The following is a 25,967-nucleotide window of genomic DNA, read 5'->3' as shown; positions in this document are numbered from 1 at the left end:
CCTGGTCCCCCTCCAACTGCTCTCCCCTGCAGGCCTGGGTCCCTCCCAACTGCCCTTCCCTGCAGGCCCGGTCGCCCCCAACTTCCCTCCTCTGCCGGCCTGGTCCCTCCCAACTGCCCTCCCCTGCTGGCCTGATTGCCCACAACTGCCCTCCCTTGCAGGCCTGGTCCCTCCCAATTGCCCTCCCCTACTAGCCATCTTGTGGCAGCTATCTTTGATCACATGGGGGCAGCTATCTTGTGTGTTGGAGTGATGGTCAATTTGCATATTACTCTTTTATTAGATAGGATAGAGGCCTGGTGCACGGGTGGGGGCCAGCTGGTTTGCCCTGAAGGGTGTCCCGGATCAGGGTGGGGGTTCCCTTGGGGCGTGGGACGGCCTGGGCGAGAGGCCTGTGGTGGTTTTCAGGCTGGCCACGCCCACCCGTGACCCAAGTGGAGGCCCTGGTATCTGGGATTTATTTATCTTCTATAATTGAAACTTTGTAGCCTTGAGTGGAGTCTAGCCTCCTGCTTGCTCCATGGCTGCAGCCATTTTTGTTGGTATTTATTTATCTTCTATAATTGAAACTTTGTAGCCTTGAGTGGAGACCAAGGCAGGCCAGGGCTGCGGAAGCTTGGCTTCCTCCTTCGCCGGGGGCTACTCAAGCCTCCTGCTCTCTCCAGCTCCGTGGCAGCCACCATTTTTGTTGGGATTTATTTATCTTCTACAATTGAAACTTTGTAGCCTTGAGTGGAGGCCTGGGCTGGCCAGGGTGTGCGGAAAGCTTGGCTTCCTCCATTGCTGGGGAAACCCAAGCCTCCTGCTCTCTCCGTGGCCACAGCCATCTTGGTTGGGTTAATTTGCATACTCGCTCCTGATTGGCTGGTGGGCATGGCTTGTGGGTGTAGTGGAGTGATGGTTAATTTGCATATTACTCTTTTATTAGATAGGATACTAACTGTGCAGATATACAATCCCAATAATACATTTGACATAGAGTTTATTAAAAGGGTGGCAGCAGCCCTCTCACCTGGGTTCCAGGAAAAGTACCTTAAGTCATCCATTTTATGTGGTTAGTTCATTTCCTGTGCATCTAGCATTGTACTAACCATGCACCACCCTTGGGAAAAGTGAAGTTCTGCAGGGCCTCATTCTCTACAGGAACCCTGGTTAAGAAGGCTGGACCAGCAGCATGATTGCAGAAGGAACTGCTGATCCTTAAAGACAGTTTATCTTTATGCCAAAGGTTTGCAAGCTCCCCCTGAGTGGAGGTGTTTTATTAGCTAGAATAAAGTGTATCCAGGAGCTAACATGGAATAAATGGTAGTTTCTGGCTAGTTTACAAAAAATATTTAACTTCTGGCCTATATTTACTTGTTAATTAGTGAATCATGCAGTGACACATAAATGACAAATATTAATAGCAAAGCAAAAATAGCCAATCAAATTTCAGTTTGACAGATTGTAACTGTGTATGTATGTGCAAGAGGGAATATTTTATATGTTATATACTTACTAGTAGCCCCCCTGTGCACGAATCCGTGCGCCAGTAAGTCACTGCTGCCCTCCTGTCGCTCTCTGCCTCCTACTTGCTTGCTACCCTGCCCCCTTCTGTATATCTAGGCCCGCTGTCCCGCCCTCCTGTAGCTCTCCCCGTCCCCCCTTCATAGCTTACTGCCCTGCCCCCTCCTGTAGCTCTCCGCCTCCCACTTGCTTGCTGCCCTGTCCACCTCCTGTAGCTCTCTGCTGCCCCTTGTAATTCGCTGCCCCACCCTCCTGCAGATCCATGATCCGGTTGTTACGCCTCATAGCGTAATGGATAATTAGCATATTCCTCTCGTATTATATAGGATAATAATGTTTTCTGGTAATAAAATCGTTTTCAAGACATATAAGGTAATAAGAATAGACATATCAGTATTTCATGATGTTTCCAAACTAACCACCTGGTCTATCACTTAAACAAGCATCGAGTATTCCCTGCTCAGCCAGGGCTGCTGTGTGTGGTTGTGCTGCACAGCCTAGGGTGCATCATTGCTGTGTGAATGGCACCTGCTACACTTGTGCAGTGGAAAACCTATGCAACGGTACACAGGGACCCTGAAATAAGCCTTATTTGATCATTCTCATCGTGTAACTCTGTACATAGTTTAGAATAATCATTTTTCCAAAACATTGTATTTGGCTCACATTTTCCTTCATAATCATAGTCCACTTAGATCTTTTCAGTTTAACTTGGCAATATTATAATCCTAACTCTCTGTTCCTGGTTTCTCATCTATATTTTGTAACAGAAGACCTGAACCCAAATCTGGTATTTAGTGTTATGCTAATTACGAAACATATACATGATCATTTGTTACTATAAAGAATAAATAAGAGAAAAACCTCAAAATGGCTCAATTCCCATAGTCCTAAAACTACTCGTAATAGATCCTCAAATCCCGTTTGTTATGAAATCCAGTAGATTTCCCCACCTCATTGTATTTGATTTTTCTGCCACATTTAACACACTTGACACTCCTTTTCTCTTGAAAGTGTGCCCTTGCATCGCTTCAGGGACATAATACTTTCTGCATTATTTTTTTTCTCTCTCCAACACGATTACTGTTTTCTTTATGAACCTATGTTGTTGTTCCACGGGATCCAGCGCAGAATTACTATTAATCTTTTCATCCCTCTTGTTGTTCAGTCCAGGAGACAGTATTCACTCTCATGGTTAATATCCACCTTATGTTACCGATCTGTACCTCTGGCACTGAACACTTCTCTTAGCTTTCTTTAGACTTTTAGAATTAAATACTCTACACACCTAAAACTTTACATGTCTAAAAATATTGTAATCAGCCCTGGCAAGTTTTTCTCAGTGGTTAGAGTATTAGCCCGTGGACCAAAGTGTCGTGGGTTCCATTCCAGGTCAAGGGCAAGTACCTCAGTTGTGGATTCGATCCCTGGCCCGTCGTGGTGCGTGTGGGAAGCAATCATTTGATGTGTCTCTCTCAATTCAATGTTTCCCTCTCTCTCTTACCCCCTCCCACCACCTTCTCCTCCTTCCACTCTCTCTTTAAAGATCAATGGAAAAAGTATCCTTGGGTGAGGAGTAAAAAAAAAAAAATCATCAGCTATTTCCTCCCAATTTGTACCTTCCTGTGCATGTTAATGACACCATCATATATCCAGTGTTTTCAGCTAAGAAGGAAAGAAAGCAAGGAAAGACAGAGCCAGAAATCTTACATTTAGGGTGGGGGATTCTTGATGTGGCCTAGCTCCGCAGTAGGTTAAAGAAGCATAGGAAGACCACGCACACAGGAGAGACAGTTTGGGAATTAGCTTTACTTCAAAAGACTTTTTTTGTATCACATTCAGTCCAATTTATCTGTACAGTGTAAAAGCTATCAAAGACTAAGAAGGATTAAAGAGTCATGAGCTTACCTATGCAATCCCCATTTGCATCCTGCTTATAGCCCATGTTGCATTCACAGCGGTAGCTAGAAACAGTAGGTATGCAGCGTCCGTTTAAACAGAGATTAGCATGGTGCTTGCAGATATCTATTGTCTGGTTCAGAATAGCTATGGAAAATTAAAACACAAGTGATAGCGCATCATTACATGGATTACTTTTCTTAGAGCTAATAGTGCATCATTACATGGATTACTTTTCTTAGAGCTAATTTTAAAAGCATATTTAATAGTACATTAATTAGGTGTATATATCAAAAGCTCACATTATTCTAGGTTGCATTAAAACTTTAAGGTTGAGGATCTTAAAAATATTCTTGTGACACATGGTTGTAACTGGCATTTGTTAAGTTATGCATCTGGAGACTTTGCCCACAATAATGTCTTTAAAATGTCAGGAATGTTCTACTGTACATTTGAATGCTTTCCATTTCCTTTTTTGTAACTGTGCTGAATATTCAGATATAGTATACAGGCAATATGCCAAAAATAATAAACACCACACCGTGGGACATCATAAAATATTATTAGCAAGAGCAGTTCTTTTAAAAAGAATGAACTCAAATGTCAAGTACACCAATGCCAATTCTGGCCTAAAGCCCACGGTTCTCGATTTCTTAAGTTATTCAACAAAAAAGAGTGAGGAAAAGAAAGATATTTCATTATAATATTTGGATAGGCACAGAGCAAGCCTTATTCAGTTTATCTCAGTTGAGAAATGGTTCTGGAACTAATTCAAGGGTTGTATGAATAGGGCAGCTGCAAAGGGCCAAGTGAAATACACTGGAACCAAAAACGTGCTTTTGAATGGCGTCATCTGGATTGGAGTATCACTGTGCTCTCATCTCTCCTTTCAAAGAAAGCCTGGGTCACTCATTCTTTTCTCCAATTTGGAAAGTTAATGAAACACAAAAAATAATATTTTTCTTAAGAATTCTATATTACTGCATTATAGTTTAGACCCTGAAACAGATTTTTACACATATATGTATACATGCACAAACACACCTTTTGGAAAAAAACGTTAGGAATTATAATATCACTTAAGGCAGAAAACGAAAGAGTTTACACAAAAGTGAACACTCACTTAGTCCAGTGATGATGGGCCCCTGTCCCCCGGCCCCTACACCCGCTCCCCCAACACCAGGAGAGAAGCCATTGCCTCCAGGGATGGGGATGAAGCCTGCCCCTCCAGGGCCATAGCCATTGCCATTGCCATTTGGGGCAAAGCCGTTCCCCCCAGTGCCTCCAGGTCTGGAACCAGCACTTCCTGGAATCCCTCCTATTGGAAGTCCATCCATGCAAAGTCTGTGATACTCCTCTAGAAAAAAAAAGAAAGTTCAGTTACACACAATGGCCGCCTTCCTGCATAATAAAAGCAATCTGTGTTACTTTATCTGTACCTACATGATGTGAATAAGTAGGGCATTATCCTGGTAAATATTTTCAATGCTAACAGTAGCAGAAAAAGGTACGGTATACATGTTTCAGAAAAATATTAAAACCTATATGCCATATTTTAACTGAGTTGCATAACCAAAGAATTGTCTGTATGAGTATTTTGATTTTATGTCCCTTAGTGAAAGTCATAAAATTCTAGATATACCTATGAATGCAAGAAATTTACTTGAATGGAAGAAAATTAAAGCTTTAAATAATTCATCCTATATATTTTATTTTGCTTGAAATGTCTTCAGTATTGCACCTATACATGTTTCCTATCTCTTTTCTTGTCTTTAAGGAATTAATATGGCTTTAGAGTAATATTTCTTCCAATGTGGATTTTAACAGAAGATGGTATTTAATAAGCTTTAAAATCTGCTCCTTATTTGTCCAAGTATTGAAGCTGAGAGAAAAGAAGTAAGGATAGTGATTGCCTTTATTTCCTTAATTGTTCTCAGAATTAGGAAACTATATCAGAAGAAATGAAAACTATTTAGCTCAAGTAATTGTTTCAGTATTAATATTACTATTATTTATTATTATTAATATTACTATTATTTATTACTAGTAGAACTATGAGTTTCCAAAATTATATACTATGTATTAACTCTTTTTAAAAATTTTACTACTTAGTTTTGATGTTTTATAGCTTAAAGATTTTGAAAGAATGTGCCTCGTTTTTCTCCATAACAGTACATATAGTTACACATTTTATAAACATAGTTCAAATAATTAGTTTCCATAAAAATTATAATTTAATATGAAACAATACAATAACATATGTTGATATACCTTTATGTGATAAGGTATATCAACATATGTTATTGTATATTAATTTTACTTTACCTATTCATATTATATTAATAAAAGACGCTATTGCTCATTCATCCTAAAGTGATTTTCCGATTTAGACTCAGTTATATGGCAGTTAATGCAGCAAAATGAATGAGAGGCATCCTCCTACCCTGGTATTCTTACTGTTCAGGTCATTAGAAAAAAGAAAGTATCTTCAAGAATTGGGAAACTATAAGATAAGATAAGGGTACTCCTGAAATAAAATATAAATGGAGGTTGAACTTTTTAGTCAAAGATAGTCAAGCTCTGGAATGAAAGATCAGGAGGTTTTAAAACTGAATTGAAATACGGGCATTCAAATAATTTTTAAAAATACTTCACAAAGACCGGTGATAATCAGCTTTTAGGAATTATTTTAATATCAATAAATTAGGTACAGTCAAAATTGATCCCAAATAAATAATGCTACCCTAACTCTCCCCAAAACACCCAAGTCACAGTGAAGACAGTAATAGGAATATAGACATGACATGACTTCAAAAAGAAGAGCAAAGTACATTAGTACATTAGTACAAATTTTCTTAGTACTGTCTGTCTTGCGGAGACTAGCAGCCAGCCACTCACCAGAGCCTCTGACGGGACAGGCTTCAGGAATGGTTCCAAGGCCCCAGCAGCGGCCAGGCTCACAGCAGCATTGCATTTTTGTCATTCTGCCCGGGAGCTCTTGTGCACAGCGACCGTTCACCAAGCCTGAGAAACATGTGCCTGATCTTTGATCTGAACATGTGAAAATAAAATAGAAGGCATGGCAGAATTATCTCAGGTTCTTACATCAATCATTTCACACATTAGAAGAGATTAAATGAAGTTAAGTTTACTTAGTCTCTAGTGTATCTATTTATCTCTTCATTTCTATTACATTTATTCATTCCTTTACTTATTTACTGAGCAAACATTCATCGAGAACCATGCCACATCCCAGGGATACAAACATGAAAGACATAAAGCAGATAGGAGTCCATACTGCAGTGAGAAGCCAACACAGCCAGGTCTGAAACTTGAAGAAAAGCAGAAAGGCAGTAACCCAACCCCATCCTAGATCCTCCAATCCCAGGTGACCTGGAGATGTGTGCTGTTTTTGGCCACTGAGATTTTTGTGGATGCTTGTTACACAGCAGTATCTGACTGATAGAGGCCTACTTTAGAAAGGTTGATCAGAAGCATCTCTTTGAGACAGTGACATCTGAGAAGAACTTGAATAAAGTCAGATAATGGACCAGTTATCTGAAGGAAGAGTAATTCAAAGAGAAAGAAGGGGATATGCTTGATGTGTGTGAAAAGCAAGAATCCAATATGACTAGAGAAGAACATGCAAAAGGGAGAGACTATGAGCTCAGAGAGATATCAAAAGCAATATCATGGAGACATGAGGACCATTCAGGAGGACTTTGGATGTTATCTGGTGTTCTTTAAGATTAATTAAATGTCTTCAATTAGAAGAAACACAATAGTTTACATTTAAAAAAAATCTCTTTGGCCACTGACTATAGTGAGCACAGGAAGGAAGACCTTCAGGTGAGAGATGATGGTAGCCTGGATAAGGATGGTAGCAGTAAAGATGATGACATATTTTCAAAGTACAGCCAATGGGAACTTGCATGGGTGTGGGTCTGAGGGAAAAGAGGGAATTTCCTAAGTTTTTGACTTACACAGCTGAAATGAGGATGACAAGGGAAAAGTAGAATTAGAGAACATAATACAAAGCTTCTCTTTAACGTGTTACATTTGGGATGTTAAATATATGAACCTGGAACCCAGAGGAGTGGTCAGGCTGCAGATATATACCTGTGAGTTATCAGTATATATACATGGGTATTATAAGCTATGAGGCTAGGTGAGACATTTTCAAGAACTAGGGGCAATGGATTATGTCAAATGGTGATGAGAAGTAAAGTAAGGTGCGGATTCAGAAGTAACCACTGGGTTTGGCAGTATTGCTATGATAACGATTGTGTGTATTATCCTACAATATTGGGGGAAGAGAAGTGACATGATCAAATGTGACTAGGATAAAGGTCACCCTAGCAGCAGGATAGAGAATGGATTAGAATGGCAGATAAAAGCTAGAAGACATCATCAAAAGACTACATAAAAAAGAAAAACTGCATAAGGATAAAATATTAGTGTCATCTGTGGGTTTATAACTAAATCTGCCTTTATTGTAAGCAATGAAAAAAATGATGTCTAATTCACTATACATTATTCAACTTTTATCAAGATGCCTTCAAAGGTATTTTGTCTATGACCACCAGAAGAAAGATGTAGCACAACAATCAGGAGCTCCATATTAATAATACACTTGAAACTATTAATCACAAATAATCCCATTAATAGATAAAGCCTATTTCTTTGCATTACATATAGTTTAAAATAAACATATTTTCCCGAATGGTCCATAGTATACCTCAGGTTGCTTTGCTTCCAAGTTATCCTATATAATAAAGAGCTAACATGCTAATTAGACCAGATGGTGGAATGACCTTCCTGAACGACCAGTGGGTGGGGCTGCAGGGCCGTGGGGCCATGAGGGCCGAGGCAGCCGGGGCTGTGAGGGCCTACTCTTGCACGAATTTAGTGCATCCGGCCTCTAGTTGTTAAATAAAAGAACTGACTTTAAGATGCTCCATGTAAGAATCAGTACACCTCCCCCTATTTCCCAAAAGAAACCCAGTATGTCTCAAAGCAAAGTACAGATGGTCCCCAACTTTAGGATGGCTCGACTTAACGATTTTTTGATTTTATGGAGGTGTGAAAGCAGTATGCATTCAATAGGAACTGTACTTAGAATTTTGATTTTGAGCTTTTCCTGGGCCAGTGGTCGGTAAACTCATTAGTCAACAGAGCCAAATATCAACAGTACAACGATTGAAATTTCTTTTGAGAGCCAAATTTTTTAAACTTAAACTTCTTCTAACGCCACTTCTTCAAAATAGACTCGCCAAGGCCGTGGTATTTTGTGGAAGAGCAACACTCAAGGGGCCAAAGAGCCACATGTGGCTCACGAGCCGCAGTTTGCCGACCACTGTCCTGGGCTATTGATAATGTGGTATGATATATTCTCCGGATGCTGGGCAGGAGCCGTGAGCTGCAGCTCCCAGTCAGCCATACAACTACCAGGATAAACAACAGATACTCCATAGTTTACTGTGTCGCCAACGTTTTCTGAACATGTTTAAGGTAGGCTAAGCTAAGCGATGATGTTTGGTACGTTAGTTATATTAAATGTGTTTTCGACTTACAAAGGGTTTATTGGAAAGTAGCTTCATTATATGTTGAGGAGCATCTGTACTAAATTTGGTACATGCCTGCATGCTTGAAGACACTGCCGACATTTCATAAACTGCATAAGTTGCTGTCACTGGGAATGATTTCACAGGGAAGTTTCTATTCCTAAGAATGATCCAAGAAAATAATTTTGGAAATATTCATTCCAGGAACCCAAAGTACCACATTCCTAGATTTACTTGATTGTTACACTTCTCCAGAACAGGACGTAAATTAGAAAGTCCCAAACTCTTAACAGTAATCACTGTAATGAAACAATACTACCAGTTAAGTTGAATTGTATTGATCTCTTCAAGGTTTCTGCAAGGAGGAGGCTGTACCTTAAGTTTTGAAGAAGCAGTGGCCTTGAATCAGGAGACCTAGGTTTACATCAAAATACTAATTGATTGTGCAATTATATTGAACTCTTCTTTGTCCTGGAAAAGGGTTGGTGGGTGAATTAAATAAAACAACATATGTTCTGTTTCTAGCAGAATGGTGGATTAGCTACTCTGAATGTCTCTTTCACTAGAAATATCACAGATAAAACAATTAAAAAAAAATAATCACCTAGCTGGCATGAAAGTAATGAAAAAACAGTCTCAAAATGAAGTGAAAACAGGAACCATAGAAGGTAAGTGAACAGAAAGTTTTCAGTTTTAAGGCTTGCTTCTGCAAAACTCTAGAAACCTGACATTTCAACTCTGATACTTTCCCAGGACCCAAAGCACAAGAGATAAGAAGCCTAGTTTCTCCCCTCCAATATGAATGTGACAGGGAACTCCCTGATGATGCAGGGGCTCCAAAGAGCTGTGTCCCTAGAGTAAGGTTAATTTAGAGGAGGGCAGCTAAGAGACTTGCCTGTCTCTGCCTCAGTCCTGGGTGGAGGAAAAGAAAGACCTTTCCAAAGAATCTGTAACCACAGCTCTTCCTCACACAGACAGCTTTGATGTCTCAATTCATATAAGGTCTGAAAAACTTCAAAGGAGCAATCTAATATAAAGATGTCCTCAGGTAGAAATATTTCAAGCAACAGGCAAAAACTAATACCACTGAGGATTTAATATTGACACCCGGTCTTAAAGAATTCCCACAAATAAAACTCCAAGAAAAAGAGGTAGCTAACAGGAAAAGAATAAGTAAACAAATAACACACAAGGAAACAAGGCTCAATGAAAAACAGCTAGCTGACTGAACAAACAGCAAATTTCAGATACTGAAATGGCAGACTAATTCTGACAATTATTAATTAATGATAATTTACCTAATGTTAGTTAATAAGTCTATAGCTATTAAAATATAAAAAATGTGAACAGGGAGAAAGAGCCCATAAACAAGGAAAGAACAGACTTAAAAGAATTCAGTAAAACTTCTATAAATGAAAATGATTGTAACTGAAGTGAAATGTTCAGTGAATATATTAAACAGTTTTGCACATAGATGAAGAAAGAATTACTGAGCTAGACGATATAGGTGAATAAATTAACTTCATTGTAGTTTAGAGAGACAGATAGAAAATGTTAAGAAGAAGTTAAGAAATAGAGACATGAGCTTGAAAAGATAATATGTATCAAATAGGAGTACTAGAAAGAGGTAATAAACAGACTGTGGGAGAAGCAATGTTCAACAGATACTAATTTAGAACGTTCTAACAAGGTTGCAACAATCTCAAATTTAGGAATTTTGACAAATCCAAGGTAGGAAAAATAAAAAGAAACCCACAGCTTGTCACATCACTGAAACCACAAACCAACAAAGGAAAAGCAAAGATCTTAAAAACTAGAGGCCCAGTGCACAAAATTCGTGCATAGGGGTGGGGGTGTGTGAGTCCCTCAGCACAGCCTGCACCCTCTCCAATCCGGGACATCCCTCTCACAATCCAGGACTGCTGGCTCCCAACCATTCGCCTGCCTGCCTGCCTGATTGCCCCTAAGCACTTCTGCCTGCCAGCCTGATCACCCCCTAACCATTCCCCTGCCAGCCTGATCGAGGCCTAACTGCTCCCCTGCCGGCCCAATTGCCCCTAACTGCCCTCCTCTGCCGGCCTAGTCACCCTAACTGCCCTCTACTACCTGCCTGGTCACCCCCAACTGTCCTCCCCTGCAGGCCTGGTCACCCTTAACTGCCCTCCCCTGCAGGCCTGGTTCCCCCCAACTGGCCTCCCCTGCAGGCCTGGTCCTCCCCAACTGCCATCCCCTGCAGGCCTGGTCCTCCCCAACTGCCCTCCCCTGCAGGCCTAGTCCCCCCCAAACTGCCCTCCTCTGCCAGCCCGGTCACTCCTAACTGCCCTTCCCTGCTGGCCTGATCACCCACAACTGCCCTCCCCTGCAGGCCATCTTGTGGCAGCCATCTTGTATCCACATGGGTGGCCATCTTGTGTTGGAGTGATGGTCAATTTGCATATCACTCTTTTATTAGATAGGATAGCTAGAGAGAAAAGACAGACTACCTGCTAAGGAATGATATTTAAACAAGCATGGACCTCTTAACAAACAATGGATGCTAGACACAATGCAATAGTATTTTCTGTCCACTTAACATTCTGTATCCAAAGAAACCATCTTTCCAGAGGGAAAATCAAGGTCATTTTCAGGAATAATAAAAAAAAACAAACACAAAGAAAATGTTCTATCTAAAAGTTCTCTCTAAAGAAAATTTTTGAAGAGGTGATTTAGGCAAAAGAAAAACGATTCCAAGTAGAAGGTTTGGAATGTATAATAAATAACAAAGAGGAAAAATATTGTTAGGTACCTGGGTAAAATCTAACAGGCACAAAAATATCAAACAGCAATAATAATAATTAATTTGTTGCAAAGAGGGAGTGGAAGTAGCTAGAATTTTTTAAATTGGGAGAGGGAAATCAAAGTATAACCATTCTAATATTCTTTTGTTTTTTAGATTTTTAGATATGGGTAAAAATACAGATTAATTTTAGACTTGAAGTTACATATACACCTGAAAACAGCTATGATAACCACTTAAATCACAGAAATAATATATGTAACTTCTGAACAACAGAGGGAAAATAATAGAATGTGGGGGAAGAGGGAACCCTGAATAAATCCAAAAGTAAGCAAGAAAGAGAAAAAAGTAAGTAGGAAGCAAATAGAAGGTAATAGAAATAAAAACAAATATATCAATGTAAAACTTTCAACAATAAAGAATTAAAAAAACAAATGTATCAGTTACTATGATTAATATAAATGAATTTAGTCTCAACTTAAAAGATTTTCATATTGTACAAAACAATTTAGATTTTGACTGTTTAAGAGACAAATTTAAAACATAAAGAAGCAAAAACAGTGAGAAGAAAAATATAATATAGGCATATATTTAAACATTACACTTCCTCTCACAAAATGTGATGCAAAATAATATGAGAAAAAAATATACCAAGAGAAAATATTTAGAAATTGACAAAAAAGTAAAAGAACTTTAGAATCAATACATATTGAAAAAAGGTTCAACTTATCAGGAAAATATAATATTTTTAAACATCATCATCTTATAACATAATATCAAAATATGTAAAATAAAAACTTAAACACACAGAGAAACTGAGAAATCTACCATCATAGTGGGATATTTATTTATTTATTTATTTATTTATTTATTTATTTATTTACTAGAGGCCCGATGCATGAAGATTCATGCAAGAATGGGCCTTCCTTCCCCTGGCTGCCAGCACTGCCTTCACTCTGGCCGGAGCCACCTTTCTGCCTTCCCATGGTGCCCAGAGGCCTGGAGTGGCTGGGACAGTGCAGAACGCCTGCGTCGTCGCCATATGTGTCCCGCCCTGCGGCGCCTGTGTATGCAAATTAACCCGCCATCTTTGTTGGGTTAACTTGCATACTCATTCCTGATTGACTGGTGAGCGTCGTGAAGGTATGGTCAATTTTCATCTTACTCCTTTATTAGTGTAAATGGTTTTATTGATTATAAACATATTTTAGAGAGGAGGGGAAAGGGGGAGACACACACACACACACACACAGAGAGAAAGAGAGAGAGAGAGAGAGAGAGAGAGAGAGAGAGAGAGAGAGATCAATGATGACAGGGAATCATTGATTGGCTGCCTCTTGCGTGTTCCCCAATGGGGATCAATCCTGCAATCCGGGCATGTGCCCTTGATGGAATCCAACTATGATCTCCTGGTTCATAGATTAACACTCAACCACTGAGCCATGCCGCTGAGCCATAGTAGGATATTTATACAACTCTTTCAGTAACTGACAAAGTAGACAAAGTTCAGTAGATATAGAGAAAATCATAATAGTATAGTTAATAAATTTCATCTAATGGATATATCTATGCAATAACTGTAGAAACACTTTTTTTTCCCCAAGCCCATATGGGAGATTTGCAAGCCAGAAAAACCTCTTACACTTCTAAACAACAAATGGGCCAAACACAACAGCACATTGGAAATAAGTGAATAAATATAAAAAAGAGTAGGTGCTCATCAGGAATTCCTCAGGAATCTACATTTACCACTCTCAAACTTTGGGAGTCTGCAATATTTTAAGGGGTCCACAAATCTTACACTGAACATTGCAGTGCATGTGAGCAACACCTCACAGTATGTAGGTACTATATAATTCCTGCTTATGAAGATTCCTATGACTAATAAAATAAAAATTCATTAAAAATTATTACTTAATACTCAGTAGCATTTTCATTATGTATTTTCTCGAAGATAATGAATAATCCTCATATGTCCAATAATATCTATTGAAAGAAACCATGTCACTGATGAGAGGGTGGAGGGGCAGAAAGTGAGGATTGGAAAATAAATCATAACTTTTTTCACCAATTCCACAATTATCCTCTTCTAATAACATCATGGAGGCAAGGAAGTTACCTTCAATCTTTTGAGTCAAAAACATATCGGGATGAGATACAGATCAGAGTTTGCTTCGCATATCTGAAATTGCATATCTCTGATAAAGTACTGTATTGGAAATGTGTCATATGGAAGAATATCTGAAATAAAAAAGGGACCTCCCACAGAACTAAGAGTCATCTAGGCAGACTCTTAAAATAGGGAATTATTAGGAGCAAAGGCAGATGAAGCATATTTATTACCATTTAGGACAAATCCTTCTAATGCTTGGTATATGTTTAACTGTAGGACTGATATGTCACTGGAATGAAAACAAGTCTATTCCTCCAATAACAGCCTATCGCCCTCACTACACTCCCAGAGCAAGGTTTACACGAAGTCTTATTTAAAGCCACACTGAAAAAGAGGAAGCAATCCATCTCTTCTGATTAAAATATAAATCTATCTTGAAGCAAAATAATGGTACCATTATCAGAGTTTGTTTCATGGCTTGACATTCAGTCTAAACTTGATTTAAGAGAACTAAAGGTTAATTATACATTGTGATGAAAACTTGGTAAAAGTTGGGGGTTGTACCTTGAAATAAATATGTCTCCTGTTGAGTGAGCTTTGCTTGTTAAAAATGAAGGGTTCAGCCAGAAAACACGGATGAGGTTAGCTCAAGCCAGAATACTAATAGTGATAGTAGGTGTTCGGTAAATAGCAACCATTGTCTCAGGTTTTATCCCCTGATCCTGGAGGCTGCCCCCACCTCTTTGATGGTCTGGTGCCAACATGGGTTTCCCTTGATTGGTCCTGCAGATTCCGACTATTCCTAAAATACATTCATGTTGCTTTTATGTTTCCGTTACACAAGACTAACTGGAACTAGGAACAATGGTTCTTAGAATTACTTCTTTCTTTAAAATAGTCAACTGTTCCTTCCTCACTGTCTAAGCTTCTCTTTCTGGGACATTCTTTCTTAATTAAAATACTATCCGTGTTCCACCAGTCACCTGTTATATGATTCTGAAGTTAAAAGTAAAACACTATTCAGTATTTTGTTTCATCCCCATCTCCCCTTTCCCTTTAGTTAAATATTTACTTTTTGGTTATCTTTCAAGTGTTGTTATAAATGTGTACATGCATATGTAATCAACACCCATCATTCACATAAAATGCTGCATAATAACAGCACGTCCTGACATCCTTCTACATCATCCTATCAAGATCTTCCTCATTTCTTTATAACAGTTTTTTCCCATTGATTTTTGTCTATGTCCTGCTCAAAAGTCTTGATGGGCTCTCACTGCCCTCAGGACCAACCTGGAACTTTTTAGCATGGCAGTTAAGAACCTTAGCAATAGAACCTTCATCTCAACCCATTTTTCCAGTTTTACTCAGCAATCTTTCCCTGACATGCTCTTCTCACCATCTCCTGAGTCCACCTAGATACTCAGCACCTGTAATCTTGCTCACACCTTCCTCTTTGCTCAGCACACCCTAATTCCTTTGGGGAGCTCCTGCCCATTTTTCAAGATCACCATCAGTGCTCATTTCCTGTGATCAATTTTCACTACAATAATCAGGCCTTTCATTTCAACTTATAGCATTTATTGCCTAAAAATTACTTAGCAATTAATCGCCTCAAACTTTCTCTCCCCCCCCACCCCCCATTATGTTTTCCAGTTTTGTTTTCTCAGGAATATTTCAAGGCAATATTGTGCACTGAAACTTTTGTTTAACGCTCAAGGTAAAGCACTTGGATGTTGTGGTGAAGTCACGTTACCACAAGGATTTCTAAACCCTTGCTCTTATTTTCTGAACTTCACTTGCTGCTGACTGGCACTTGGGAGTCCCCCTGCTGAGGGTCCCTGCTAGAGCTCTGTGTGCACAACAGCAGCAGTGACATTATTTTGTACACATAATTTGCTCCATGCTGCTTGTCAATTCATTATTTACTCATCGCTGGCTGCCAGTCACTCTTCTGCCTATATTACAATCTGAAGCTTAGGTATTAAAAATGACAATGACACTGACTTCCAAAATGACATAAGGGCCATCAAGTTGTGCTACTAAAAATGCTTCTAAAAATATTGTAAGGTATGTTTCAACTCTTTAGAAATGACATATGTTAGTACTCTGTTAAAAATAGAAAGCTCTTTCCTGGATATTTAAAAAATTTGATGAAACACACCAGATAAATTTAAATTAGGAATTTGACTTTTATAGTTAGCATGAAATTAAATGGGAAAACTATCCTCTTTTACTGGTATAATTAAAACTAGAGGCCCGGTGCATGAAATTTGTGCATGGGTAGCGCCCCTAGGCCTGGCCAGCGATCAGGGTGACCAGGGGGCCCCCGGTGGCACCTGCCTTGGCTGGCCTGGGGCCTGTGGGCTGGGGGCAGCTCCTGCATTGAGTGTCCGCTGATTTGCATATTAGACTGTTATTATATAGGATGCCTAGCTAAGCTCTCCTGCCATATGAAAATATTTTCCTACACATAAAAGAAAAAGGCAGTTACTGTGACCAGGTGGCTGAGTTGGTTGGATAGTCATCCCGTACACCAAAGGTTTTGGGTTTGATTCCCAGTCAGGGCACATACCTAGGTTGTGGCTTAGATCATAGATCAGGATATGTATGGTAGGCAGCTGACCAATGTTTCTCTCTCTCTCCCCCTTCCTCTCTCTCTAAAAATTAATAAAAAAACATATCCTCTAGTAAGAATTCAAAAGAAAAGAAGAAGGCAGTTTGTTGATACTTTACAATGTGGGATAGGCTTGGGATATATTTGTTAACTAGAATAAGGAAGGGAAGCATTCAGCATGTGCCACTCTTAGAATAAAGCTAGAATAAAGCTGCAGATAACATGCAGTTTCACACTCAAAAAAAAGTTTTGAGTTAGTCCAACTTATTATGGTTAGCATATATTTGGTTACAAAATAAATAGCATGGGAATATCTATGACCTATAAAATTCAATCATAAATAAATTCAATCTAAGAAAATATACCCAGATTTTAAAAAATCAAAGTCAAAGATTTCTTACACATTAGAATGTTAGATTTATTTTTTCTCATATATAGAAAACATGTACTTATTCCAAATGTAACATAGTTATTCAAAAAAATTTTTAAGCTGCTTACTTAATTTTAACATTGATTTCATAATTTTAGAGAGTCGTTCTCCCCTCCTGAGGGGTTTTCCTCTGTTCCTGGCTTAGGATGTTGATACTGAAATGAGCAGGGACTCATGCAATGCACTGGACTCACTGTGCCTCACTCTTAGGAGCTCACGCAGGCTGAGATCATCTAGGACCACTACTCAGTACCACCACATCATGTCCAACAGGGTGACAATGAAAAGCAGTTATTAACCAGCATAAAATTCTTACATTTGATCTGATCTCATTCATTCATTTGTTGGTTGGGCTATTCATTCAGAAAAGACTTACTGAATCCAAACTTGTATGCAAGGTACTACTACATAGACATAAAGCTGCATAAGGCAGGACCTAATGAAGTTCACAGTCTGGCCAATGAGTAAAGCACAAGTTCCTGTGACAATATGTTAAGTCCAGAAATGAAGGAAATTAAAAATATTATGGGAGGGGCTGGTGAATTTTGTCCAAGAGAATGTAGATTAGGTAGCAATGGCTATAAAGAAATGTGGTATCTGATTTGGGACTTGAAGGATCAGTTGAATTTTTTTTTGTTGTTTTTTAGAATTAAAAAAATATTAAAAAGCACTTTCACTAAATCAATAAAATGTGAGGATTTTCACATTTTCATAAACTAGGTAGGTCAGGCATCCTATTCGTTGAAGGGCCAGAATTTCAGTTAGTTTTAATGGGCACAGAGGGGGACATTAAGATGCTTCAGGTAGAGGGGATATTGTGGGAAAAGACCTGGACTGTGCTCATGTTCACAATCAGAGAAATGTGTTGGGTGAGAGATGAGTCCTGAATACAGTCTGGGTCAGGTTCTAAAGGGCTTTGAATGTCCAAGAAAAGACTTAGGACTTTCATATATATAGGCAGGAGATAAAGAGAGTTTATCATGATTTAATGGTAAATCAAATATCTGAAATTAAAGAAAAACAACCTCAGTAAATCATTAGAAATCTTGATTTTTACTATCTGAATATGATGAAGAATATGCCTCCTTTTCAATGCAAACAACAACAAAAAAGAACAAGTGTCGTTTGACTAAAGAAGAATTTAGCAGTTTAAGAAATCAAGTATAAAGAAATAATTTAGAAATATGATATAAAACAGTAATATCTGTTATGGCAAATTCTGCCCTCTAACTAGTTTGTCTTTCTTCTTAACCCTCCCCAACTCCATTCCAATTCATTCTCAAAGGCCTTCCCACATTGCCTACCAAATAAAATGTTACATACACCTTATTTGGTATTTCCAGAACTTCACAGTAAAATCCTCACTTACTTCTCCAGCCACATTTCTTCTAGCCATATTCTAAAACAACTTTCCTGAAGCCAAAATATATGACATACAAGCCACTGATGTTCAGTAATGACTCGCTCGTTGACATTTCTCCTGCAGAGTTGAGTCCATTAACTGTTTCAAGCAGATGATTGTGTGTGTGTGTGTGTGTGTGTGCATTATTTTCCTATACTAATTTAAGAAAATAAAGCCATTTTTGGTTGTTCTTCTAATTTTCAATTCTCATAGCTGTTAAATTATGTTAAAAGAGCCTTGGCCTATGTGGCTCAGTTGGTTGGAGCTTTATCCCATACATTGAAAAGGTTGCCGGTTTAATTCCCAGTCAGGGCACATACTTAGGTTGTGGATTCGATCCCTTTCTAAAGCAGGATCTACATCTCTCATAGTTATTATTGGATGGCAAGAACTAGCATAGTGTCTGGCATATCAGTACATTTTAGTAAATGAATTCAGGCCCTAGCCCTTTTGTTGGGGCTGACTCTGTATTTCCATTTCAGCAACCCAGTTCACTTGGGCACCATCATCAGGATCTACAGAGCCTGGCAGTCAGTTGCTGACATATCCTCCTGTTGGGCATAGGAGACTGGCACTGCTCAGACGACCATCCTCTAGTAAACCAAGCAACTCCATTTTTGGGTGCTGGTTTAATTTTCCTAATTCCTGTATCTCATGAAACTTTAATGCCCCTAAAGTCTAAGACTTGCTCAATAATGGTTGACCTACACATGATCAAGAAGCACTGTTCCGTTTCTCTAAACAAAGAAGAACATAAAATATATTTAGCTTTAATTTGAATATGCTTAAAGAACAAAATTAAAGGTGTCCATTACTTTTCCATAATAAATATTTTCACTAGAATAAGCAAGGCCTAAATAAACAAGACATTGACTATATTCATGATTCATAGCAACGAAAGAACATTTAATTACTACATTCTGTCTCCAAAGCAGAATTTTTAAAATCTTTCTCATGCCTTTGTGTCGCTAATGCTGGGCAAAAGCAATGTCTTGAGGAAGTTTTTCTTCATTTCCAAAATGACTCTGACAACATAAAACAAACCCAGATGGCTTCTGAAACTGAAGTCTTTGCAAAGAGCACCTGGTCTATCAATCTCTCAATAGTGGTACCGTTTATTTTAAACAACTCTTTCAGCCATTTTCCCAATGGTTTTATAATCGTTGCCATCTTCATACCTGCTTGGGCTGTTCTGTCATTATAAAGAAGCAGTGTATTGTGCTTTCAAAAATACAAGGCTTACCAATGCACCGAGAGCCATCAGTTGAGGTTACGTAGCCACGTGGACAAATGCAAAAATAGCTTCCCACGGTGTTGGAGCATTCGCCAGTTTCACATATCCCAGGAATGACGCTGCACTCATCAATGTCTAATCAAGGGAAGAAGAAGAAGACGGTGAGAAAGGCCTTCATTAAATAGCTTTTAGAAGGGATTTAAAAAAAAGAGTAGGAGTGCAATCATGGTTGATTAGGTCAGATCATATAACTCTGAAGATACTCTTGTTTCAGGCCCTAAAGAATTTCTCACACATATCTATGGGAACCGAGATGAAAGTAAACTCCCATGGCAGTAAAAAGAGGCCAACTAAAGCAAAACTCTATATCCTTTTTTTTCCAAATGCAATTTAAATTGGAAATAAGTAAAAATGTCAACGTTTTAGTTTCCATTCTACATCAGTTAGGAATTATCCTACTACAGCCTTTATAAAAACACATACAGGGATTATATTTTAAAATATGGAGTAGCTACATTTTAAATTTTTATAGCTAATTTTCACACTAATCTTTTGAACCAATGGAAGGTGGCAAATGCTTTTTTTTTCTATTTGGCTTCAGGAAATGTTTTTGTACTTACATCTGAATATGGGTATATTTGACATTCTGGGAATTAACTCCAAATCTAAAATAATATAGAAACACCACAAAGGGCAAACTTGGGAGGTGTCCAGTTTTCCTATTGTACCTCACTGCTAATTCATTCAGTTTACTCAATGCTGGGACTAGTCTATTCCCTTTCACATTAATGAAAGGTCTGCTTTCTTTTAAACTTTCACTAAAGCAGGAAACCTGGCCATTTATATAAGCTTTAATGTGCTTTTCTTCTAGTTCAATAAGCATCGAGAGGTGGAAAGTCAAAGCTACAATTTGGTACACTGGGCGCTAATTGTTAATACACTGAAAAGGAAATGAACCATTGTGAGGAAAATCTAGCTATGCCTGCTGGGAGTTGGCTGTCCTTTCTAAGGAACAGAACTAGCAAAGACCAGTAAATACAGAGACCAATACTAAAAGACACAAACAGATAATTACTGAAATATGAATTTGAGCATTTAGTTTTTTTAGTTACATTTATTTTTTTTAGAAATGTATTAATAAAAACACAGGAAAATGATATTGTTGTAAATACAAGAAAAAATTATTATAAAAATAGTTGGCAATGCCTTCCTTTTTTCCAATATATATTTTTATTGATTTTCGGAGAGGAGGAGAGGGATAAAAAAAATCAATTATGAGAGAGAATCATTGATAGGCTGCCTCCTGCACACTGCCTACTGGGGATACAGCCTGCAACCTGGGCATGTGCCCTGACCAGGAATGGAACCGTGACCTCCTAGTTGATACATCAATGCTCAACCACTGAGCCACATCAGCCAGGTCGGCAATGCCTTTCTTGAATTCCTCTATTAGTCTATTCATTAATCTTTCCTTTCCCATTTATTCTATCACTCTTGCTTACAACCTGCATCATGAAATAACTATATGCTTTTGCATCTTCTTGGAATGTGCGTATAAAAAATTTACCAGATTCAGACATTCTCTGAAATAATATCTTTATTTGAGGCTTAATATTCAACCACTGAAGGCACAATTGTACAAATCAAAATCTACCAACTCCCCAAGAGAGATCAGAATTCTAACAGGAACTGACTACATGAGGAGCATATATGTAATTTGGTGTGTTACCATCAGACTTAATCCAACAAAATGAAACCATGTGTACAAAATTAAGACCTGTTGCATCTTGTGTTGCTGTCTTAGCTCAGTGCATCCTAAAAAAACTGAACTGGATTCAGAAGAGAAAGGACACTAGAATAGTTGTACTTGGTTAACCAAATAAAGTAATCAATCACTTCTGGACAAGGAAGACAAAAAAAGAGAAGAGCACAAAGTACAGCAGCAAGAAGTGCAAAAGTGAAAAGCCAGAAAACTTCCCTCTGATCCTCTTACATCTAAAGTTATAGCAACAGTCAAGGCACTTATGGGGCTCCAGATTAATCCAAATTCTTAAAAATTAAGAACTTAAGTCTTTCATTTAAGCATTAACTCTCATTTCTTGGCATTTCCTTTCATAATAAAGAACTTCTTTGTGCTCTACTTCCAAATATCCTTCCTGACAACAAAAAGAGTACACAACTGAAAGATGTTTAACATTTTCTTTTGTAAGGAAAAAAAATATTTGGAACATAGGAGCTCACATGGAATGATATTAAAATTGTGGGTTTTGTGTTAAATATTTTATTGTTCAAAAACTCCATGTTTCACAATTCTCCTTAGAATTGAGTAGGAATTTTTAAAAGGTTACAGTCAAAATAATTACATGTAAAAGGCTCTCGGCAAAGTATTTAAGAATTCTATATGAAAAAAAGAATGTTTTTCATTTATTTTTGAGCTAGACTCTCTCCAAAATTTTTTAAATTAAAACATTTGGTGCTTTTTTTTTTTTTTTTACTTTTTTTTACTGCATTTCAATGTAGCCATGCCCAATATTTATTCATCCATTTAAACTTAAATTTAGCCTTAACATTTATGTTAAGAAGGATGTATGTATTTAACTCTTTTGCAGTATCATTTCTTCAAGAGCCTACGTCATAATCAGGTTTGGAAGTGTTACCTCGTCAAATATAAAGTGTACATTGCCTAGCTAGATACAAATGTGCCTATGTCTATTCATGGGGAAGCCGTTTGTTTAATGGGAATTAATTTCATTCTTGCTCTGCATAACTAATGTGCTTCCACCTACCTTCCATTCAACTTTTAAAAAAAGTTTATCGGTTTGGAGGCTTTGGTCTGCAAATATTAAAAAAACTGATCCAAACTGACATAAACCAGAAATTTAATAGCTTGCATATCTGGAACTTCAGAAGGGCCATGGACTTCAGGACTGGTGTGAGCCAATACCCCTTGCTCAGTTTCTGTGAGATACACTCAGCCATGCCCTCCTCTGTGCTTTGACGTCATCCTTAGGGTGCCTTCCTTGATAGAAGCAACATGGCCATAGCAGTTGTAGGCTAGACCTTTGACTGGGACATCAAGCAGAAGAGAGGGTATCTCTTCCTGTGATTCTCTCCTAAGAGCAAGAATACTTTTTCCAAAGAGAACCAAGCAAATCTTCCCGTTTGTTTTAATGTCCTCAATGAGTCACATGCCTATTTTTGAAGAACTCCTCTAGTCAAGAGAGTGTGCTGATTCGAATAGAGTCCTGAACCAAGTGGGGATGCAGTTAGCTCTAGACTAGTAACGGAGAATGTGACACAGAGGGAAGAACATATTTTGAGATTAAGTTGAGTTTGGGACATTTTGAACTTGAGATGTTTGAGAGAAACAGGCAGAAATTCCAATTGTGCCGCTAAACATTTGAAACTCAGTAAAGATGTAAGGCATAAACATGTACATCTGTGGTTTGTCACCAACTCCATGAATTGCATTTTGAAGTTGTAACAATATATGGGATCTCAAAGATGACACATAAATGAAAAGAGTTGAAATTAAGGAGGGAACTCTGAGAACCACCACCATCTAAGTAAAAGTCAAAGGAAGTAAGGCCAGTAAGGAGGCTGGGAAGGAAAGGTTAGGGAGGTAAGAGGAAGAGTATGACGAATGGAGGCTAAGAAAGAACACTGTCAAAAAAAGGAGGGGGTTTTTAAGTGTGCCATGGAAAGGTAAAGAGAGAGAAGGACTGGAAAGTGTTTGATAATTTGAAGAGGCTGAACACTTTTTTTTTTTTAAAGAAAACTAGATCTAAGCAAAACCATCTGACAGGTTACTGACTGCCAAACCACATAACCTCATATTTGTCAACCAACATTTATAACATTTACAGTAAATCTTACTCAAAGCAGAATATAATGAATAATTTGGTAAGTAGTGCTAAGTGTGATCTCAGATATCACTGAATTCTAAGAACAGTACCCTAGAGATTGTCAGTTCCAATATGTACATGTCATACATAAAAGCAATCCATGGAACAATTGTGTTACAGAGAATTAGAACATCAACAAGAAATTTTGTTTTTTTTTAAATGTGTTCTTAGAATATTTTCTTTCCATGTATGCCAAAGAACTTTATGTATTTGGCCATTCGGTATATTTTTTTTTGTACAAAAAGTATATTCTGTTTAATATTCAACTTCTATTAATTCGTATACTGTTTAAAATTAGGAATATTCATGACAAAAGTTTAAACACAATAAATTGCTAACTATTTCAAGCTTTTTAACGGACATAGGCATTATTGAAATAAAATAAGTTGCAATGGAAAATTAATGTTTTCTTTTCCCTTTTCAGATTTTGAAAGCAAGATATACACAGAATTTCACTGTATATTTATGAACAGCTTTATTTAAATATAATAATTGTGTGGTAATGCAATTCACTTTTATTTAAAGTATAAAATTCAATGGTTTTTAATATATTCATAGGATTGTGCAACCATCATTACAACCTAATTTGAGAACATTTTTATCCTCCCAAAAGTAGTTCCATCTCATTAGTAGTCACACTTCCTGCCTTCCTCCAAGCCCTAGGCAACAACTAATCTATAACTAATAGATCTATAAGTAACACTAACTAATCTGTCTCTATAGATTTACCTGTTCTAAACATTTCATATAAATGGATTAATAAAATATCTGATCTTTCATGACTGGTTTCTTTCACTGAGCATAATGTTTTCAAGGTTCATCAATGTTGTGGCATATATCAGTACTTCATACCTTCAGATTGTTGAATAATATTCCACTGTGTGGACATATCACATTTTATTTATCCATTCATCACTTGATGGTATTTGAGCTGTTTTCATTTTGGGGCTATCTATAATAATAAGAGCGTAATATGCTAATTAGACTGGACGACCTTCTGGATGACTACGCTATGATACCCACTGGTGCCAGGCCAGCCAAGGCACGTGCAATGCGATTGGTTGGGGGCCCAGCCATTGCCCCATGATCGCCTCGCAGAGGGAGGCCCAGGCCACCGCCCGGCAGGGCAATTAATTGGGGGGCTCCACCCTCTGTGAGGGAAGCTGGGTCTAAAGAATTTCCAGTAACCACCAGAAGCTCGCCCTGATGACAGCGACTGGTGCCCTACCTTGGTCTGGCACTCACACCTGCAGCCAGTGCCTGCCCCACTCACACCCGCTACTGGTGCCAGAGATGCCACTCCCACCTGCTGCCGGAGCCCAGCAGCAGTCCTGATCGCTCGGCACCATCAGCGAATGAAGCAGTGGCTGCTGGCCCCGATCAACCCTGAGGACTTCTCCACCTCCCCCTGTTCCTGAGGGGCAATGGGGACAGCAGCCGCCGCTTGCACCCACTGATGACGCTGGCCCTGCTCACATCTGCTGCTGGCGCCAGCCCCAATTGCTCTGCGCTGTCAGCTGATGCATGCGAGGCTGGCACCATCAGTGCATGGGAGTGGCGGTGGCGGGAGCAGGGCTGCCGGCAGACAGAGGACTGGGGGCTGTGGCAGGAGGGGCTGGGCAGGGGCACAGAGGATGGGCTGAGACCCACCATTGTGCCCACTGCTGCCTCATAGCCCACAGTTCCTTTCAAGGTGCACGAATTCATGCACTGGGACCCTAGTATATTACATTACTTGATTTTCAGATGCTGAACCAACCTTGCATTCCTGGAATAAACCTTAACCTATAATGATGTGTAAATCTTTTTGAAGGTGGCTAGATTTGATATGCTGATATTTTCTTGAGGATATTTACATCTATATTCATAAGAGAATTTAATCTGCAGTTTTCTTTTCTGGTATTTTCTTTCTGATTTTAGAATCAGAGTGATACTCTCCTCAGAGAATGAATTGAAAGGCACTCTTATGTTCTCTATTTTGGGGAAGAGTTTATGGCAGAGTGGTATTATTTTTTGAATGTTTGGTAGAATTTACCATTGAAGGCATCTGGGCCTAAAATTTTCTTTCTTTGTGGTAAATTTTTAAATTATTAACTCTTACCTCTTTAGTTTTTATATCATATTTAAAATACATTGTTACAACCTACTCAGATTTCTATTTCTTTTAGTGTCAGTTTTGTTAGTTTGTATTTTTTTAGGAATTTGTCCTTTTTGTCTTAGGTATATAATTTATTGGCATAGTATTATTCATAGTATTCTTTATAATCATTTTTATAGGTCAGTAGTAATGTCCCTTCTTTAATTTATGATTAATAATTTGAGCTTTCTTCTTTTTTCTTGTTCAGTGTAACTCAAGGATTGTTGGTTTTGTTCATCTTTTCAAATGACAAACTGTTGGTTTTGTGAAAATTCTCTATTGTTTTCTAAACTCAATTTCACTTATTTCCATTATAGAATTTATTATTGTCCACCTTCAGCTTGCTATGATTTTCATTTGTTGTTCTTCATTTATTTCTTGAAA

The 25,967-nt window shown here is 38.3% G+C and overlaps 1 protein-coding gene across 1 annotated transcript in view; it reads right to left on the bottom strand.

The window, feature by feature from the left end:
- FBN2 (fibrillin 2) overlaps nucleotides 1-25,967 on the bottom strand; it is a 261,440-nt gene that overhangs the window by 115,400 nt on the left and 120,073 nt on the right. Inside the window, exons 8-11 of the mRNA XM_079793608.1 lie at nucleotides 19,551-19,676; nucleotides 6,304-6,456; nucleotides 4,529-4,762; nucleotides 3,415-3,552 (exon numbers count right to left, since the gene is read on the bottom strand). Coding sequence (XP_079649734.1) covers nucleotides 3,415-3,552; nucleotides 4,529-4,762; nucleotides 6,304-6,456; nucleotides 19,551-19,676 — 651 coding nt within the window. The remainder of the gene's footprint in view (nucleotides 1-3,414; nucleotides 3,553-4,528; nucleotides 4,763-6,303; nucleotides 6,457-19,550; nucleotides 19,677-25,967) is intronic.

This window comes from Cnephaeus nilssonii (assembly GCF_951640355.1).
Source record: "Cnephaeus nilssonii genome assembly, chromosome: 2".
NCBI classification, from domain to species: Eukaryota; Metazoa; Chordata; class Mammalia; order Chiroptera; family Vespertilionidae; genus Cnephaeus; species Cnephaeus nilssonii.
The sequence above is the reverse complement of the archived record's forward strand: the minus strand, read 5'-3'. Positions and strand labels throughout refer to the sequence as shown.